The sequence below is a fragment of the Bicyclus anynana genome, chromosome 2 (genome assembly GCF_947172395.1).
Source record: "Bicyclus anynana chromosome 2, ilBicAnyn1.1, whole genome shotgun sequence".
Lineage (NCBI taxonomy): Eukaryota > Metazoa > Arthropoda > Insecta > Lepidoptera > Nymphalidae > Bicyclus > Bicyclus anynana.
The window spans coordinates 10,172,024-10,193,229 of NC_069084.1; the positions used below are offsets into that span (position 1 = coordinate 10,172,024).

At 38.2% G+C, this 21,206-nt stretch overlaps 1 protein-coding gene across 1 annotated transcript in view; it reads left to right on the forward strand.

Annotated features, from left to right (window-relative positions):
- The first annotated feature begins 650 nt into the window (after nt 1–650).
- The window catches only part of LOC112053076 (solute carrier family 2, facilitated glucose transporter member 8-like), a 34,073-nt gene continuing 13,517 nt past the window's right edge, over nt 651–21,206 (forward strand). The window contains exons 1-9 of the mRNA XM_052885319.1: nt 651–895; nt 11,301–11,503; nt 13,944–14,066; nt 14,649–14,755; nt 15,699–15,801; nt 16,284–16,410; nt 17,929–18,359; nt 19,650–19,823; nt 20,822–21,153. Of these exons, the coding sequence (XP_052741279.1) occupies nt 817–895; nt 11,301–11,503; nt 13,944–14,066; nt 14,649–14,755; nt 15,699–15,801; nt 16,284–16,410; nt 17,929–18,359; nt 19,650–19,823; nt 20,822–21,153 (1,679 nt within the window). The 5' untranslated portion in view covers nt 651–816. The remainder of the gene's footprint in view (nt 896–11,300; nt 11,504–13,943; nt 14,067–14,648; nt 14,756–15,698; nt 15,802–16,283; nt 16,411–17,928; nt 18,360–19,649; nt 19,824–20,821; nt 21,154–21,206) is intronic.

Below are 21,206 nucleotides of genomic sequence, written 5' to 3' on the forward strand. Positions count from 1 at the left end.
GGTTCTGTCTAATAAATATGTTGAGCTTCAAACAAATGAGTTAACAGCACTAAAGGAGGAAGGAGGGTGCTGCTCAATGTGTACTAAAGAAATAAAGTAACGAGTTTGCTTTGTTCTCCTACATATTTTAATCGCAATTTTAATTATTATGAGAAAATTTTACCACGGCTAATTGCCTCAAATGGTGAATGGCCTAGCTGTTTGGCGTGGAAATGTAGCTAGTATTCTTGCCACAATTCTTTCTTTCTTTCCATTCTCATTCTACGTGGGCATACTTTGTAATAGTTTATTTGTATTAGTTTAGGATAAGTTAGAAAAAAAATATGATATAAACTTATATATCAGGACGTTTGCCGGATCAGCTAGTAAGTACGTAGAATACAGATGAATGTATGATTACTTCGAGATGCTTTGATATGAAGAATAATGCCATTCTTCAGTCCGAATATGAATGTATTGTGTCATAGCAACTTAAAGAGTCTATAGAACTCTAGGCAGGATATTCCCCGAGCCTATTTTGCTTGAAGGGTAAAACTTGGATGTATGCCAGAGGATAATCTATACTGGAACTTACAGCTTTAAAAGTATTGCACGTACAGAATAAATTAGGCAAGAGACACGGCTGGTTTAAGACAGTGATCTCCCGCGTCGGTCATACAAACGTAACAAACGAGAACGAAGACTGACGTGCGCCTGCGGTTTGAAAAAAACAGTGATTAAGAGTTCGGTTTATATAGATCAATATATCGATTAAATATATGATCGTTGAACTATCTGCTATATTATATCTTTGTAAATATAGTCAATATTTAGACAATGACTGTGAAAAGTTCTTGGCTGGTGTGGTTGGCAAGAATCAAATGTGCCATCAACCAAGTGATGATTGTCCTTCTGAGTAAGTTGTGTTGTTTACATCTAAAATTAAACATAACATTGTACCTACCAGTTTTGTACCTTTCGTGGCTTTAAAAATACAGTAATCTATCGTTAATTCACTTTGCATTTGTTTATTTACAAACATCTGTGTTTTTATTACATCAACCAATGACATTTGATACTATACACATGTTACGTGCCTACAAAATCACCGCAAAACGTGAGCCGATTTTAGCTACTCCACTAACGCACACATGCACAATTTTGTTTTTAAGTCCTTGTTGGCTTGTATATAGTACGACATACTCTACAGGGCGGTAGTTTTATATATTTACTTTAGGCTTATATTATTTACATACTCATGCTTTCTAGTACGTATAGTTTCTGAGCTAAACCGCGGACGGACAGACAGACGGGAAAATAAAAGGGTTTTAGTTGACTACGACTAAACTAAATATTTTTAAAATAACGACTTGCCTTTGTACTACACTTTCCTTGTTGTTTTTGTCATTTCAACTGTTTATCTTATGATTCAATATAAGTTCTTGAATTATATAAGTGACAGGTACACTGAAAATTTATTAGAATAATTTCAGTTAACATACATTGCGCTATTTTAGTATGCCTTGAGGTCAGCTATCACCTTGTAATGTACGTCTTAATATTTAAAGGACACCCTGTATATATTATATATATACAGTTTTTAAAGTTCCTAAGGACACAATTCGAGATTGTTTAAGTATAAAAAAATAAATGAGTAAAAAAGCCTTTTATTATTTCCCATTTACATAAGATAATTATTAAGATAATTATTCAAATACTTTTTATACAAAACAAAGTAGGTAACACTTTTATACTTAGTACATTTTTTGCATTATATCTTTTTATTAATAATTTTTATGTTATTTGTATCTATTTGTTTTTCTTTCTTTTTGTCTATGTATTATATATATATATATATCCTTAATTTTTAAAATGAGAACCCCTCTGTAGGGTAAAGGCCTCCTCCAGATTTTTCCATTTTTCCCTATCGTTTGCTTTTGATTGCCAATCGTCCAAACCACAGTAGTGTAGCGTAGTAGCGTAAAAAAAACACGTAATTTCTTATAAATTGAGTAGATGCGTTCGCTTGTAGCTTCGAGAGAGAAATGCATGATTCATACTAGTTTCATCTCTCGGGCCCGCAATGGCCCAGGGGAGACCTGACCGGGGTCCCCCGTGTGGTCATTCTTCGTGCCGTGTGACTACACTGTACTGTGGTCCTTGGGTTGACCCCCGGTTGGAGGTGCTCTTCCTTTTCTTTTGTTATTTTATGAAGTCCTCCGTGGGCTCCATGTAGAGGCTGCATTTGAGTTCCGTCTTCTTGGTGGTTTCCCAACAGGATGTCTCTAGATAGAGCCAACCTATCGGGTGGGTGTTTCCCTTATGTGTGGGTGTATACACAGACCACCTGGTTCTTTATGGCTTCGTCTAGAGCCTCGATACGGAGGTCTCTCGCAATAGTTTGACACACGTATCGAGGGGCGTTCGAGTGATTCGTCTCAGAGCTTTCGCCTGTTGGGCTCTCAAGGTCTTCCTGTTGCTTTCGCCGGCTAGAGAGTACCACGCCGGAAACGCGTACGTAAGAATGGGGCGTCCATATGTTTTGTACATCCCTATCTTAGTTTTAGCGGCAGGCGTGATGAGAGCACTGGGTGGAGCAAGTGAGTGGCCACTCTAGTCTTGTTTGCTGCATATTTAATTTGGTGTTTCATCGTTAAGTTTCTACACTTTCACTTTCACTTTTGGATCCAATCAGGTAGAGCATCTAGTTGGGCTTGCATCTTTTGCTGTGCTCTGTTTAGATTGATAGACGATGTGATGAAGGCGGCATCGTCAGCGTACGGAGTCGTTGGTATGTCGTCAGTAAAGATGTAGTAAAGCGTTGGCGAAAGTCAGCTACCTTGCGGAACGCCTGTTCTTATCGGGTATTCCTCGGACAACTCCGACTCTACCCGCACCTGGAATCGCCTGTTTTCTAGGAAGGAGCAGATGGTTCTTTGGGCTCTATGAGGAATCGTTATGTTTATTGATATTTTATAGAGTAGGCCTTCGTGCCAGACTCTATCGAAGGCCTTCTCCATATCAATGTAAATAGCTACCGTCTTCTCTTTTTTGTTAGCTGCGTTGGCCATCATGTGGAGCACTCTACTTATTTGGAGCATGATACTGTGCTCACTTCTAAAGCCGAACTGCTCTGGTCGGGCATTGAAGTGTGGCTCTATCTTTTTCAGTAAGAGTTTTTGAAATACTTTTGATATGGCCGACAGGAGAGTAATCGGCCTATAACTCTCAGGCTTCGATGGGTTCTTCCCCTGCTTCGGTAGCACTATAATGTGCCCGAGCTTCCAGCTGTTGGGGAAGTGGGCCGCGCGTAGAATACAGTTGAACAGCCTGGTCAGTGCGACGATTGCCTTTCTTGGCAGGTGACGTAGTGCGGCATTAGTCACTTCGTCAGCACCAGGGGCTTTCTTGGCTTGCAGCGTTTTCATGATCTTGTTTTGGCCTGGAGTAAAGAAGATTTGTTCCTCATCTGGGTCTTCGGTTCCAGGGTGTTTTTTATGGTTATGTAAAGTCACCATCCTGGTGTGCCTGGCGTGGTTTTCGTTCGGTGAGAACTGTTTCTACAGGAACCTCGCTAGTATACCCGCCCGGTCCTCTGCACGGTAACGGAGGTTTCCGTTCTCGTGCAGTAGAGGCCGTTTGGGTTTCGGCGTCTTAGTTAAGTTCCTGCAGAGTCTGTGTAGAGACATGGGATCTTCGCTGGCCTTTTCAATGTTATCCTCCCAGTCTTGGGTTGCTCTATCTTGCAGGGTGTTTTGAATTTCTTCTGAGAGCTGGTTCAGTTCAGTCTTCATTCTAGGACAGCGGGTGATTTACCATTTTCCCTTCAGTTTCCGTTTTTGTTCCCGTGATTCATAATTGGGGGGCCAAGTTTTATTGCTTTACAAGCGCTCGCATACTTTATTGTTTCTTGCAGTAAATAGAGAAATAGTGAAAGTGATGAATGTATGGGTTAAATAGATATAGATACAGACAAGGAAGGCAAATCAGACAGAGATAGCGTTATTCTAAGCTTATAATGTACAGAGCGCCGAGCAGTTTAGAACTAACAATAATATGAGGTTATGAACTTATAACAAAGGGAAATAAACACAAATAGCTTGAACATTTATTTGCTACTTATTACTACAGTCTCTAATTAGTCATTTACAATATAATGTGTATAATATGCTCGCACTAATCTGATATATTATTGATTACCTCTAATGTATACTTATGTTGACTTATTTTAATACATTGATTATATTTATGCTATAATCATAAATTTTAATTAAGTATTAATATATACAATAGTATATATTAATACTTATGTTAAAACAATCTTCAGTGAATGCCTACTTAACAGTAACTATATTCTAAGCTATATTAATATGTACATTTATCATCAAATATCGTCAACTAGAATTAGTTGCCTAATAATTCTTAACAATTTGTTTAAATAACTTTCGTTGTTTACTACGCGACTCAATGAAATGCGGTCAATTAGCCGCTTTTGTACGCCTCAATTTTGACGCGCTAGTGACATATCTCTTTTATAATATCTTTGACATCAACATCATTTAAATCCATGCAAAGCTAAATGAACACCAAGTCTGGGATATAAATACTGTGTCAATAAAAATAAAACAACAATTTTTAAATATAAAATAAATCCTTTGTATTTGGATCTCATCATTCTCATATGAATATTCATTGTGTATTCACATATACGCGCCAATTTTTATTCTTGTGTTATTAAAATGGAGAGAGCGTATAAAGAGAACCGAATTGCGATATAAAAGCTGAATATAACTTTTTTTTTAACTTCATCCTCTTGCTCTCGAATGAAGCTAACTTTCAAAGTAAAAAAAAGTTATAGAGAAACTCTAAGCTTAAATGTGAGTAAAATCTGTCAATCCGCATTGGGCCTATAGGGTGGTGGACTATTAGCCTAACCCTTCTCATTCTGAGAGGAGACTCGTGCTCAATAGTGAGCCGATTATAGGTTCATAGTGAGGATGATGGATAGACATTTGTGAGTGTCATTGTCTTTATTAGGTCTATATGTTGGTAGGCTATATTAACTTAGAATGTCTGCCATAATATGTTATTTATGTATAGGAAAAAGCTATGAATTCGTACGGTTTTCGAGTAAATAGTCACTTCCAAGCAGCGCCGGACCGAGGTAAATTTTAGAATGGAGCGAGATCCAATTATGGCGCCTTTCCTGTTTGCTCCTAACATTATATACTAGGGACGTTTGAAAAGTTCGTAGCCTAATTTATATCGGAATGTCATACATTTTTAACCGACTTCAAAAAAAGGAGGAGTTTTCTCAATTCGACCTTTCGGTTTCGATTCGATTCAAGCCGTTTAAATCATAAAGATTTTAACTGGATTTTCAGATACTTATTTCAGATACGGCTTTAAGTAACACAGCACTAACTTGACCGCCTTCAAACTGATCAGAAGGTAGCACATACGATGTTATGTTTCGGTTTTAATTTAATGGAAACTTTTTTATGATTTTAAGGTCGGTTGTTCTTTTTTATTAATTTTTTTTAAATTACCCTCATGTTAAAGCTACATTATTGAATGTATAGCTATATTAATACAATAAAATTTTATGCATTCGTTACGTTCCCCACGCGATCCCTTCAAACAAATCGTGACTAGATACTCGTATTTTTTAACATGAAAAAAAATCGAGTATCTTAATCTTAATAATAAACATAATCACTGCAATGAAGAACTTGAAGAAGAAAGGTTTAGCAAAAAGGCCGGTGCAGAATAAAGTTCGCGTTTTTTGCGCTTGGGTAAAATGCCCAGCCATAGTCACAGTCAGAAGCCCTATCACAAACCCCCGGCCGAAGGCCGCGCGTTTTTCACGCTTGGGTAAAATGCCCAGCCATAGCCACAGTCCAAAGGCCTATTACAAACTCCCGGCCGAAGGCCGGTGCACAATAAAGTTCGCGGCCGAAGGCCGCGCGTATTTTGCGCTTGGGTAAAATGCCCAGCCATAGTCACAGTCAGAAGCCCTATCACAAACTCCCGGCCGAAGGCCGGTGCAGAACAAAGTTCGCGGCCAAATGGCAGCGTTTTTTGCGCTTGGGTAAAATGTTCCAAAAAGGCAGAAGCAGTTTTGCGTGTTGGAAAAGTAATGGTCTTAGCTTTTTGAGATTCGCGGGATGTAATTACGGTGGATTACTAAAAAAAGGCGTAAATATAAACTCTGCTTAATAGTGAAATCTGCTGCGATGTTTCAGAGGACAAATTAAAGAAAAATGGCCATGGTCATTGAGAAGAAAAGTTTTGTTTCATCAGGATAATTTGCGAGTTTCTGCTATGCTTTTAACAAACGTGTGAAACGTTTGTTAAAGCATAGCAGAAATTCATCAGTATAATTTAGAATTCCTACCTTATTCATATGATCTAGTCTCGTCTTCATCAGACTTTTATCTATTTCCGAAGCTAGAAAAAGCACTTATCGAGTTCAAAATTTTTATGAAAGTGGTCTATGCATTTTCTAAGAGTTTAAAGAAAAAAAATAGCTGGTATAGAAATGTTTCCAGGCCAACAAAATAAGTGTATTGAGCTCTAAATAAAGTTGAAAAATAAATTAACTAAAAAAATATAGCTTTGTAGTTTCCTGGTTTACTTAGGCTACAAACTTATGGAACGCGAAGATTTTGACCATATTCAGACCAATTGAAAATCAGGCACAATACCGTCTCTCGATTACGTAGTGCCCGGGTGCAATCATCACCCTAGCGCCGCTTAGTACCTATAGAACCCGCGCGACGAGTGGCGCTTGGGCGCCCCTGAGATCGCGGCACGCGGGTGTAACGCATCCCATGCACTACAGGTAAAGACTCTAGCTCACGAAGCGCCCGGGTGCAATCATCACCGTAGCGCCCTCTATTACATGTATATACCCGGGTTAAAATCAACGCACTCCCTGCACCATAGGTAAAGAAAGACGCCTCTATTAGAAGTAAATTCGCGCACGTCGCGTTCATCTCTTCGCTTTAAATATAGACGATCGATTTAATTTATTTCTTTTCGATCGTCTATATTTAAAGCCTTGTCTTTACCATTTCGGCGCCCCCTAGGATTTGGCGCCTGGAGCGACCGCTCCGTTCGCCGTATGGACGGTCCGGCCTTGTTTCCAAGTATAAATTAGGTATAGAATTCTTTAAATAGTTTACAGTGACTAAAACAATAATTCATAACAATGGCTGTGGCTAATTTTCCCACGGAGAAATTGCCTATTAGTCGATAACTAGCTACTTAAGATTATTTCAAAGTCGATGGCGATATTTTGGCATTGGGTTAAATGTTTCCTAATGTAGAAAAGCCTCAAAAAAAAATCACAATTAATTTCCTTCAAGTAGGCTCAGTTTTGATACGTCAGTCGACTATTTGTAAAGATTCTACCACCGGTTCGGAAAGCAGGTTCTGTTGAGAAGAAACCGGCAAGAAACTCAACAGTTGCTCTTTTAAAAAAAAATCATACATTATTATAATTTACAATTGTTGAAAACATTACAATTTCTTATAGTAAAACTATAAGAAATTGTTCCTGTGTGAAGGTGGAAGCTGATACAACGGCCTCCTAGCATCTTTATTATTACAGAACTCATCGATGGTGTAGTAACCTCGACTAAGTAAATGTTTTTTAACACATTATTTAAAGCTATGCATTGATTGGCAGGTCCATCACAGTATCATGCGCAGTTGGTAGTGGTTCTCAACAGGGAGGTCCTGGGTTGGATTCCCAGCTCTATATAAGATTTATTTCCTTTTTTTAAATGGTTTAGTCCGTCGGTTCGTAGAAACCGTCAAAGATATGAGTAGTATAAACTTATATATCTTCCAATGGAAGCCTGCTTCTATCTTAGATTGCATCGCTATTTAGTATCATTTGACATCACAGTCAAGGGCTAACTTTATGTTTGTTTGGATGTTTGTTACTCTTTAACGCCGCTACTATTTTGCAGAAATTCGGAATGGAAATAGATTTTAATCTGGATTAATACATAGGCTACTTTTTATCCCGAAAAAATCCATAGATTCCCGAGATTTGCGAAAACCTTTGATGGTATGAATGTTTGTTACTCTTTCACGCCTCTGCTAGTATAACGAATCACCTGAAACTTGAAGTAGAGATAAACTATAGTCTGGAATAACACAAAGGCTACTTTTTATCCCGAAAAAATCAATGGTTCCCGAGGGATTTGTGAAAAACTAAATTCCACCCGGAAGAAGTCGCGCGTCCGCTAGTTTGTCATATGACCTTTTCTTTTAAATATGACTAATATTCCCATTCTCTTCCAACTAGTCGGGAAAGCCTGTATTAGGAGTGGGTACGACAATAGACCAACGGGGCGAAGATCGAACCAGCTCTTCGGTGATGAGCCCGACCGCTTTACCGTTGAGCTATTGAGGCTCTACCTTGTTATTGGAAAAAAAAAACAAGGCGTTTTCCTTGATATATTTAGGGCAAGTTTATGTAATTACTATTTTACCATAACAATGATTTATTGATAACAATGTTGCAGGTGTATCACGGTTAACGATTTGACGAGTAAGCCGATTTAGATTGAAATGTAACAATGAACTTTTTTTTTTATTATTCTTTACAAGTTAGCCCTTGAATACAATCTCATCTGATGGTAAGTGATGATGCAATCTAAGACCCCCCGGTGACCGTAGTGGTTCCGCAGGGAGCTATCGGCACCTACTCAGACAGGAAAAAAAAAGCAATCTAAGATGGAATCGGGCTAACTTGTTAGGGAGGATGAAATCCACACCCCTTTCGGTTTCTACATGACGTCGTACCGGAACGCTAAATCCTTAGCGGTACGTCTTTGTCGGTAGGGTGGTAACTAGCCACGGCCAAAGCCTCCCACCAGTAAGACCAATTAAGAAAACCTCAATCGGTCCAGCAAGGGATCGAACCCAGGACCTCCGTCTTGTAACTCCATTGCGCATACCACTGCGCCACGGAGGCTGTCAAAACCTTAGGTGATTAAAACTGATCAAGTGTGAATTACGTGCACAAGATAGTTAAATAGATAGTGTGTATATAAAAAAGTATAGTAAAGTTACCAGTTCAATATCACACACTACACATAAAGCCGAAGGCCTCATTCACACGAGAGTAATAAATAAATTAATTAAATAAATATAATTAGTTTTGTATATTTTAGGTGTTATATAACTTCACTTCATAAACCTCGCACCTTATAGTCATCCGCCTCGCGTATTTTGTATAGACAATTAATAAATAACGTTTTTCTAATTATAGTTTTTTTTTAACATGGCTATGATATACCATTTTGAATTCCTCACAAAAAGCCCTTGATTTTGATACCCATGTTGCAATAGTAAAAAAAAAAAAATTTTTTTCACCTCGAGTCTATAGCGTCTCAGAGTCGTCTTGTTGTTTTTTTTTAATTTCACCTATCTAAGAACACTTGGGTTATTGAGACAAATCTAATGATAGCTTAATTACGTAAATCCGTCCAGCGGTTTGGAAGATATGAGGTAATAAAGAATATTACATACATACATACATACATACATACATACATACAAGATACGCGCGAAAAACATAACCCTTCTTGCAGTCGGGTAAAAAGGCTATTCATTAAAACCCAGCGTTGGCGCTTTTATAACGTTCTTAATTTAATTCATGACCTATTTCAAACGCAAAAAAAAAGAAAATTCAACAATGTTAGAAAAAAAGCGATGTGTTTTTAAAACGCTGTCGTGTGAATACTTGGGAATTCATTTGTTGTATTTGAACGCTTTTTAACGTCCGTGCGCATGATGGGTTAGGAGGTACGACGATAGTCCAACGGGAACAGAATCCATGAACAATCGGTGTTTAGTCTGACACAGGCCATGGACGTTGGGTCCCAAGATGTTGGAATGCGAGCTAGCACCGGAAAGCGCAGTGTTCGTCGACCTGCCACTGGGTGGACCGAGCACATCAAGCGGGTTGCAGGGAGCTGCTGGATGCTGGATGTTGTGTGTCTAGCCTCAGACCAATTATAGAAGGACCTGTATCACACACGAACAAAATTGTCTGTCATTTTCTGAAGAAAACGAGCTTAGATTTTGTATATCTTATACTAAACTAAAGATTTTGCCCGTTTTTTACACAATTCAATTACACAAAAAGATATTTTTACGGAGCTCTTTAACCGACGAACACGATTACAACTATTTAACATCGATTCTTTAGAGACAGTTTTTATAATCGCATTAGATCGTTGATCATATACTTTGACAGAAAAGTAACGTCTAGCGAGGCAGGTCCTATACAATAATTGGTCTGAGGTTACTAACAGTGGATGTCCACAGGCTGATAATGATAATGATGATGATGAAGATTGCGTCCGACTATACACGTAGCAATAATAAAACTGTTATTCTATTTAGTCCCAATATTGACTCTACATCTCGTTATTACAACATTCCCCACGTCTTATATATTTAGGCGTGTGTGCTAAGTTGCAACAGATGTGTTTGAACAGTATGCTCTTGGCCTTCTGGAAGCGAGTACTCGATCGATTATTCAAAACAAACACTAACCGGAAAGCACGTAGTCAAAATAAAGCTAATATGCAAATATGCATTAAATAATACCAGTAAACAAACGTTTTTGTGTTTTTTTTTTTTTAAGTAATTGCTTATATTTTATACTAAACATCTCGGTGTTACTAAACATCGAATTTCATGCATAGTTTTTTGATATTAGATCCTTAGAGTTTGGCTAATGAAAGAAGGTAGAGACTGAAATCGCCTGCTAAAAAAAAATCGGTGTTAATTCTGAAAATTATAGAGCAAATATTGGAATAACTGAGTTTAATACTTTTTTATTGTACCTATTCACGAACAAAAAATAAATTAAACAAATTAAAAAAAAAGCATGTTTTTTCAATTTGTTTAAAATTGGCGGACGATTTCAATCTCTACTTTCATTAGCCAGACTCTACTTACGAGTATAAAACAATATTACTTATTATCTTCTTCTCACTTAAAACTCAGTAATGCGAGATCGAGGGTAGATTACAAACAATTGGAAAAAAATATTGTTCAACAGACTTAAAATTAAAAATACCCAAAAACAAAATTAAAAGCGAAAAATTAAATCGTGTTTTGGACGGTTTTGTAAAAATTTTCAAAATGTTTTTTTTTTATTTAAAAATATTTAAAAAATTGTGAATTGGTAACCTCCTCCGCTCTTTATAAATATCTATAGTCATTTGTAATGCTTATTAATTGCTTGTTTATTTAATTTAGTTGAACTTAATTTTCTTTATTACCCCTAGTTAACGTGCCAACCATTTCATTCGGGCTGGCAATGGGCTGGGTGTCCCTCGCAAGTGGCGAAGCAGGCCCCGAAGCCTCCCGCGGGGCAGTCATCGCTTCTGTGACTACGTTCGCTGCTTCGCTCGTCGGTGTACCACTCAGCGCTAGAGCTCTGCTTGCTGGAAGAAAAGTAGCGCTCATTGGGACGTCGGCTTCCTTTGTGGTCGGTACGATGGACGGTTGTTAATTTTTTTTGACTATTTGAACCATCGATATAAATCGTTAGATGGGCCCCTCCATATTAAAAAAAATCGGTTGTCTGTAAAGTCGGTTTACTGACGATAGTTGAACGCGACAACGTCATAAAAAAATACTGATGAAATGGTTGCATTTCTCAAAAGAAAATGTTCGTTTTTCTAAAATACTGTTTAATAATCTTCATAAACCAGAATATACTTTATTTCTTGTAAAAAAAGTTGGCAACCCTAGAGCGAGGGAACGACGCTTGACGTCATCTTTTTTCCGATCGGTCGGCTCCATCGAATTATTAGACGTTGTTATGTCAAAACGCACAATGTTATGTCATTACTCAAGACGTGCAGGCACATCTTAACTTAGTATGCAACAAGAGCATGCTGTGACTTAAAAAATATTTTACTGTTTTTTCCTGTTTAATTCCTTAATTATACGTTCGTGATCATTTTGGAAGTGTAAAACACAAGCCGCGACACGAATATATTGAGAAAGTTGTTACTTTTCATTCATAAGTATTTGCGAAACCAATGACAATTCCGCGACGCTTCGGAGCCCATCTAACGATCTACGATCGATGATTTGAACTGCTACGGTCCAATGGTCAGTTTATCTAGCTTCTGATAATGCTACCACTCACCTTTCAATAAGCCCACATGGGCAATTTAATTTTTTTGGGGTTGGGTTATTTTAATTTTAACTCAAAATTACTAAACCAATTTTCATGAAAATTAAATGGGACCTATCGAGAAGTACTCTTTCAAATAAAAAGAGTTTTACAAAACGACGATGATAAGAGGTATCAAACATGCATACGAGTCGAATCGAGTCGAATCGAATCGAGTCGAATCCTCCTTTTATTTTGAAATCGGTTAAAAATGGTTTAATTTAACTTAATTTTTACTTCTTGATTGTGAAGTGAACACCTCACACCAAGTTGATTATTCCATTATCATTGATTCCACCACTATCCACGGTCCACGTTGGGTCTACCGGCACCGTTGTCTCACAATTAGGCCACGGGTAAATAAACAGGGAATGTTGAGATAGTTATTTCCCCAAGGGCTACAAGGTAAAAGGACTTATCACAAGGTTCGCCCTTAAGCCTTAATTAGAAGCCGCTGTTATTTACTGGAAATTCATACATAATCATTACTGCTTGAAAGGCTGGAAGTCAGAATTATTGTGTTTTAAAAATAAACGGGCCACTAACTTTCTAACTAATAATATTTATCTACTAAGAATTTCCCTGAAGAATGAAAACCTTTATATTCCACATGACCCAGGGATCGAATGTATGACTTCGGGATCTGAAGCCACATAACCTAATCTCTGAAGTAACGAGGCATTAATAGTAATAAAGTAGTCATCATCATCATCAACCTTCGGCTCACTGCTGAGCTTGAGTCTCCTCTCAGAATAAGAGGGGTTAGGCCAATAGCCCACCACGCTAGCCCAATGCGGATTGTTGTATTAATAAAGTAGTACCTACTCTAAAATATTATAGTTACAATAGAACTATTTATTATAATAATATATATTTTTTCAAGTTACAGTTAGATAAATTACTCGTAAATATGTGTTTGCAATATACATTACATACATCGCCTTCTAGCCAATGAAAGGTTTTGCTTCTAGCTCTAAAGTATTCCCTATGTTCTTGATGTCCCTAAGACACGTGCTAAACGCTTTGCGATTTTTTTTTCTCTTACGCAATATAGGGTTTCCCAAATTTTTCCCCTTCCCAAATCTACACTTAACATCAGGTGAGATCATTGTCAAACGCGAGTCTATGTTGCTTAAAAAATTATCTATGATATTAACGAAGTATTGTCGGCAGACACCGAATGACATTTTTACATTAAATAATTCTTCTTCTTTGTCCGTTACACTCTTGACAGAGTGGTCGTGGTCGTCATTTGGGTGTGGTGCCAAGCTTCACTATCCGTCGCTATTCCTCCCGTAGTGTGGTTCTCCTAGCACATTCGTGGGGCGAGCCATGGAGAGCGGTTTTTACTTGGTCAGTCCAGCGCATTGGTGACCTGCCACGTGCTCTTGTGTCCTCAACCTTTCCTTGTACCACAAGTCTCTCTATGGATGTGTCATCTCTTCGTGTAATATGACCACAGAAAGTCAGTATGCGACATTGGACTATGGAAGACAGACGCTGGTTGATGCTCAGTTATTGGAGGATTGATATGTTGGATTGGAACTGTCTCCAGGATATGCCAAGTATTCTTCTACAGCACCACATTTCTAGAGCGTCTATCTTTTGTTTCTCGCTTACTAGTATTAGTGAATACCAAATCACGTACTTAAGAAATACCTACTACTAACTTGGTGATCAACTATAGATACTCAAAGTTAGTGAATAGCTTTTAGTCGACGCCTAACGCCGCCATTGTTACCAGATATGCTGGTCGCTGAAGCTGGCCAGTGTGTGGGGCGGCGAGTGGTGCATCGTGGCGGCGCGAGTTGCTGCGGGCCTGGGTGGTGCTGCGGCTTGGGCACTGTCTCCGTTACTGGCCAGAGAGGTTACTAATTCATCTACCATCCTGATCATCATCATCATCATTATCATCATCATCATCATTATCATCATCATCATCATTATCATCATCATCATCATATCAACCGATGGACGTCCACTGCAGGACATAGGCCTTTTGTAGAGATCCAAAAACATCACGATCCCGAGCCGCCTGCATTCAGCGAATTCTTTCGACTTCTTTGATGTAGTAAGTCCATCTGGTCTGGGGTAGACCAACACTGCGCTTTCTAGTGTGGGGTCGCCAATCCGGTACCTTGGAACCCCAACGACCGTCGGCTCTTCGAACTATATATACTATGTTATAATAGCGACCTCACATCGGAATCGTTTCGCGCTGTGGTGCGAGGTGGGCTGAGGATATCGGTAAAATCGGTTCAGTAAATCCAAAGATTACCCCGACAATACCACAAACTTCACCTCATAGATGTACCTTAGTATAGATTTCATCATATTATATCGATTTTGAACAAAATCTATCCACTAAAATTACTAATTAATCATGATTACCTACTTGACTTGACTTTAACTCACCATTTTGTCCAAAGAGCTACTACTCGTATTTCAGATGTGCAGTGAGAAGTACCGCGGTGCTGCTGTATCAGCCTTAGCATTGACTCACAATGCTGGAGTACTGATAATGTATCTGGCAGCAGACTCTGCTTTGACACACAGGTTAGTATATCTGCCTTTTTTTTTAATAACCAAGGATCATGTAGATGGGTATGCCCTGTTTTCATCTACGAGGCGGAGGTATCTGTTTACCTGTAGGTAAACATACCCATTATGGAATAGATCAATGTTGCTCAGTAGAATTTAGTCATGACGATAGTCCAACATCCTTACTTAGCCACAGAATACGTACTGACTCAGCCATTTACAACTTAATATTCCAACCCGGAGAGGCTGGTGCGGGCCTATTTATGGAGTTTTAGCAAAATATATAATTAGAAGATAAATAAACAGTAAGTATCTAAGCTAGTCCCATGTTGACACGATTTAGAAATCCTAATTTAACTATAGACTCATATACTCACTATAGAGTCAAATTGAGAACCTCCTCCTTTTTGAAGTCGGTTAAAAATGCCAAATCAGAGACGCTCTTAAAAAGGACGCTTCTGCGTAGTTACAGCACTTTGCGGCTTTCTATATTCAGGTCTACAAGATGCCGAGAAGTGGACCTACCTTTATTACAAAATCCTTTTTATTTTCAATCGTAAGACGGTGATAATATAAAACCTGTTTTCCTAACCTAAGTTTTCTGGGAATTTCTTTCAAGATAAACTTACTTATACGTTTCGTAATTTCATTTTCTAAACTTGATTAGTTGCATGAGGTGATTCGGTAGGTACCTTTAGGTTTAGAAAACAGTTTAAGATTGTAAACCTACACCTTGATTTTATTCTATGTAAAACTAAATGTGTTTTTAGACTCAGCAAAATGATAAAACGCAACATCTTCCAGTGTAACTGTATAAATATATGTAATTTCATTTAAGTTACCTACATGTTGAATTCATTTAGTTCAGACGGCGTGGATTTACTACAATATTATCGTTGTTTAGTTATTTATATTATTAGTCTGATGTTTTTATTTATAACAATCACTTTTTTATTAGGACTGTGCTATGGTGGTGCTTGGGCTTAGCTCTGGTACATTGCTTCGTGTTCGCTTTTGTGCCTGAGTCTCCATCCTTCCTTGCGGCTAAGGGAAAAATTAAGGTAAATTATTATTTTCAAATACACCTTTAGATTATAGGTAGGTATATGTATACCAACATCTAATTTGTGTAGCTTATTCGAGAGATAGAAAATAGAGAGAATGTCTCTGAATTGGGTATTTACGTCGGAACCTTAAAGAGTCAAAAATCATCTTCATTATCAACACATATTCGGCTCACTGCTGAGTTCGAGACACCTCTCACAGAATGAGAGGGGTTAGGCCAATAGTCTACCACGCTGGCCAATTCGGATCGCCATACTTTACACATGCAGAGAATTAAGAAAATTCTCAGGTATGCAGGTTTCCTCACGATGTTTTTCCTTCACCGTTTGAGACACGTGATATTTAATTTATAAATGCACACGACTGAAAAGTTGGAGGTGCATGCCCAGGACCGGATTCGAACCCTCACCCCTTGGAATCGGAGGCAGAGGTCATATCCACTGGGCTATCACGGCTATAAATAAATTTTCTATTGCAGGAGGCGCGCGTCGCACTAGCTTGGTTCAGAAGTATGTCAGTAGACGACCCTGCGTTAGAAACTGAATTGGCTGCACTCCCACCGCCTGAGAGCGAACAGACTCCATTTAGCCTCGCTAAAGAAATGTGTGAGTTACATCACATTAAATTAAAGTTAAAACGGAGTCCTTTGTAGCTCTTCATTCATAGACCAAGCAACCAAGTTTTGGATACATAACAGCTTAAACCGTTTCAGGTGTTTGGAAATTCTTACAAGAGGCTTACGTTCAACCCAGTCCAGCAGTATGTGGACGCCTATGGATGATGGTGATAACATCATCATTAACACTCACTGTTTAGCACGAGTCTCCTCTTAGAACAAGAGGGCTCATAGTGTACCACGCTGGCCCTATGTGGATTGGTAGATTTCACATACAAAGAGAATTAAAAAAATCTCAGGTTTGGACATGGTGTTTTTTCTTCTCCGTGTGACATTTAATTTCATGTATGCCCCGGTCCGAACCAGATTCGAAGCAACGCCCTCCGAATGCAGAGGTTTACTGGGCCTGCATAAATATTACGTTAGATACATAAGGGTAAGAACTTCCATTATGAAGTCAGTTAAAAAAATGCAGTCATAGTTAACGGAGCTTTCTTCTTACCTGTTTTATCATTTTTATGTTCGTATGAAACCTCTTAATTTCGGGGAAGTTTAACTCTGCTACGAAGTTTCCGAAGTACCTTTAAGGTTTCGTACCTTTGTAAAGACGCTCTTGCATGTGTTACTTAATAATGTTACATGAAATTATAATTATGTAATAGCTGAATAATAAAGTAACAAAATAGTATTGAAACAATACGATTATTCTTATAAATATATAACTTGCAGATATTTTGTGTACCTTGGGAACGGGTCTGATGATTTGCATAAAATTTGTATCGAGATACGGAATATATAAATTTTGATGAGGTTTTGCATTTTATGTTTTCCAATTAAATATCTCTTCCACTATTTGAACATATTGGGTTTGACTCACGTTAGATGGACTATTTTCGCCTGTCACGGGTATCAGAGGTTAGTTAGCGGAGAAAGAAGAATGCCAACAAAAACAAAATTTGGAAAAAGACTAAGAATTTTGGAAAAAAACGTTGTGAGATCCATGTAATATCAAGTCAGTTAATTTATTTTGTTCCTACTTAATGGGACATTCTGTCTTAGTTATTGTGTAATCATCTAACCTAATAACATCTTATAGTGACCATTGACCATATAATTTTTAAAATACTTTATATTCTAAATAAAAGACATTGTTTTGGCAATCGCTCTTAACAATCTTAATGAATAAGTATATTTCTTGTGAAATACACTGTGTTTTTGCGATGGCCAAGTCAATCTATGTTTTTTGAATTAAATACGATTTGTAATATTTATATGGCTATTATAAGACGTTATTAGGGTAGCTAGTACATCATAACCGGTCCTTTAAGTACGGACTGAATAAAGTAATCGACTTGGTATTACATGGATCTCACAACTTTTTACGGTAAAAGAACTGAGTTGCTAGAATTGGTATATTTTACAATTAGTTTTATTTTTGATGGTATTACGTTTTGTAAAACAATAATGAAAATTACTTATGTGAATTAATTACAATTTCAATTTACAGTGAAAGATCTACAAAGAAGGCGAGCATTCATCATCGGTGCAATAGCAGTTATAGGACAAGAAGTATGCGGTATACTCGCTATCATGCAATACGCAGAACGAGTGTTCGTACTAGCACGTGAAGAAGTAAAAGTAAATGAAACACCATTCATAGAAGTGTTAAATAAAACTCTAACAAGCAGTTTACTACATAAAACAACATCGAGGGAAGGTTTAACTGATACAGTAGCTAATGTGTTGAACAGAACTGTAGCTACCAGTTTAATAGATAAAGTAACATCGACTGAAGCTATTGATGTTGTAGCTATGTCAGTGGAACATGGAATGTCGTCTGAGTTGGTGACACCGGCGCGACATGCGGTTATAATCGGAGCAGTTCAATTGGCGACGTCGGCTTTATCGCTGTATCTCGTTGAAAGGGTTGGACGAAGGGTGAGTTTGACTTCATTAGTTGGTCCTTCGAATTATGTCTTGGGATTTATTGGGTGCTAGCGGACGCTCCGTGGTTTGACCCGCGTAGTTCCCGTTTCCGTGGGAATACAATGATATAATATAGCTCATGTTACTCTGTAAGGATGTAGCTTTCTAATGATGTAAGAATTTTTAGAATCGTTTGAGTAGTTTTGAGTTTAATGGTATTAAACAAACGAACAAAATTTAAGCTCGTTTTAATATTAGATAGTAGATTTAAGGAAGATGGCTCGGTTTTGGGTTTGTGTGTGTAGTAAATTAAAGGAAAGTTAGTAGGCACACCAGTGAACAAATTGTTTAGTTATTAATTAAGGGACATATAAGGGGAGGTGTTATTACTACAAACTAACCTTGTTAAACTTGGCACTCACAGACAAAAATTACAAATTTTACATGTTTCTGCTTTGCGAACCCTCCTTTTACGCACAAACGCGCTTGTCAGTATGTACGCCTTACAATGAATTTCAAACCGTCTTTCTAAAATAGAAAATATATTTTACAATGAAATTGGGTGGCTTTGAAAATTTTGAAACTTATTAGTATACATAGATAGGTAGGTACGTCTAGGTATGCTAATAGGTTTCAAAATTGATAACTCGGTTATAGCGATCAAAATGGAGGTCGGGGTTCTCTTTAGTTAACACTTTCTAAATTGGATCAGAGTCTGGTGCTAGACATAGCCAATCCATACAAACATCAAATTTTTCTCCCCATATGTCTTTGTACGAGATATCTAACTGGATGTTTTAATATCTCTACTTTAAACTAATGTTATAAGTACGAAATTAAGTACATATATGTCTTTATGAGTCAGATGGTTAAGCTACAATACAAATGTTTGCTACAGTCGAAAATGAGGGTAGAATGTTGGTTATTTTTGTTAAGAATAATTTTTGTTTTCCAATTCACACGAGCGAGTTCGCAGGCGTACTTTGAATAAAAATATTTTTTTTATTGTTTATAAGTTAGCCCTTGACTACAATATCACCTAATGGTAAGTGATGATGCTCTAAGATAGAAGCGGGCTGACTTGTTATGGGGAGTATGAAAATCCACACTCCTTTCGGTTTCTACACGACATCGTACCGGAAAGTTAAATTGGTGGTACGTCTTTGTCGGTGGGTACTAATTGATTTTCGACAATTGTGTTCGGGTTTTTTTGAAAGTCCGGGCCCATTTCCATGAAGCTGTTAGGTCCTTTCAGTTCCTAATAATTATAAAACAAAAATTATAATGAAAATAATCTTCCAGCCCTTGTTGATATGGTGCGCGGTACTGACGGGAGTATCCCTGGCGCTGGCGGCGTGGCTGGTGGGCGTGAGCACGAATGGCACCGCCATCGCCATTGCTGTGGCCATCGCAGCGGACTCTGCGGGTCTGCAGCCTGCGCCGTACGCCGTGCTCGCTGACATGTTCCATTATCAGGTGATGATTTTGTGACAAGAGGCAAGGACAAGAGATGACAGCAGACAATGTAATAAATATAATGCAGTGAGAAATGGAATATAGTTAGGAATTATCTGGACAATATAATAAGGACCAAGGAGAAGGATCTCTGACGGCCTCCGTGGCGCAGTGGTATGCGCGGTGGATTTACAAGACGGAGGTCCTGGATTCGATCCCCGGCTGGGCAGACTGAGATTTGCTTAATTTTGTCCAGGTCTGGCTGGTGGGAGGCTTCGGCCGTGGCTAGTTACCACCCTACCGGCAAAGACGTACCGCCAAGCGATTTAGCGTTCCGGTACGATGCCGTGTAGAAACCGAAAGGGGTGTGGATTTTCATCCTCCTCCTAACAAGTTAGCCCGCGTCCATCTTAGACTGCATCATCACTTAAAATCAGGTGAGATTGTAGTCAAGGGCTAACTTGTAAAGAATTAAAAAAAAAAAGGATGAAAGAGAGAATGGGAAGTAAAATAAGACTAGCGACGTTGGTGGTAGGCTTTATGGCTGGAACACCAAACGTCTAGAAGGTAGGAGGGGTTTTTAGCAGGTAAGAGTCCGGCACTACCCAACATGGGTGTCCATTAGGATTTGCCTCGTAAGTTCAGTGTATATGGCTAGGGCTAGTTCCTGAGTTCGACTCTAGTATCGTAGTATTTAATTAAAGAGATTTTCTTTTGCTGTACTATACTCGTAGATAGATATTATTAAGTTTCGCTTTGCTTACCGTGTACCTACCGACATTCGCGTTTGGGTGTGAAAAAGTATGAGTGAATTCCATATTACTATATTATCATTTGCCTCTGTATAGTTGCCAAGATAATATAGTTTTTTGGTAAACAGGTTTCTATGATAATTATAAAAAAACGTTTTTGTTTTGTCATCACTAGTTTTTAGCGCTTATCTTGTATATCTTAGTAATACAACCATATTACGTCATAAAAAACTAATATCTCTAACACATTATTTGTATCTGTTGCAGTATCGCGGCTGTGCTTTGATGCTGGTAACAGCTGCTGGTTGTATAGCAAATGCACTAGAAGTGGCAATATTTCCCGCAGCTGTCGCAGCCGGAGGACTCCGTACAGCACTAATACTTGCAGCTGTGATAACCCTCTCATACGCTGTATTCACCATCATCGCCGTCCCCGAAACGAGAGGCAAAACCCCCGAGGAGATATACAACGCCATCTATCCGTTGAAGGAGGCAACTGACTGTGAAAGTGGACAAAAAAAGTGCCCAGTACTTTCTGATAAAGAGTGTAGTGTTACGGATTGTGGAAATAACGTTGAGAAATCTGTGTGTACAAATCTGTGATAATCTAAAAAGCTTTAAAATAAGTGTTATAATTGTAATTGTAAGTTTA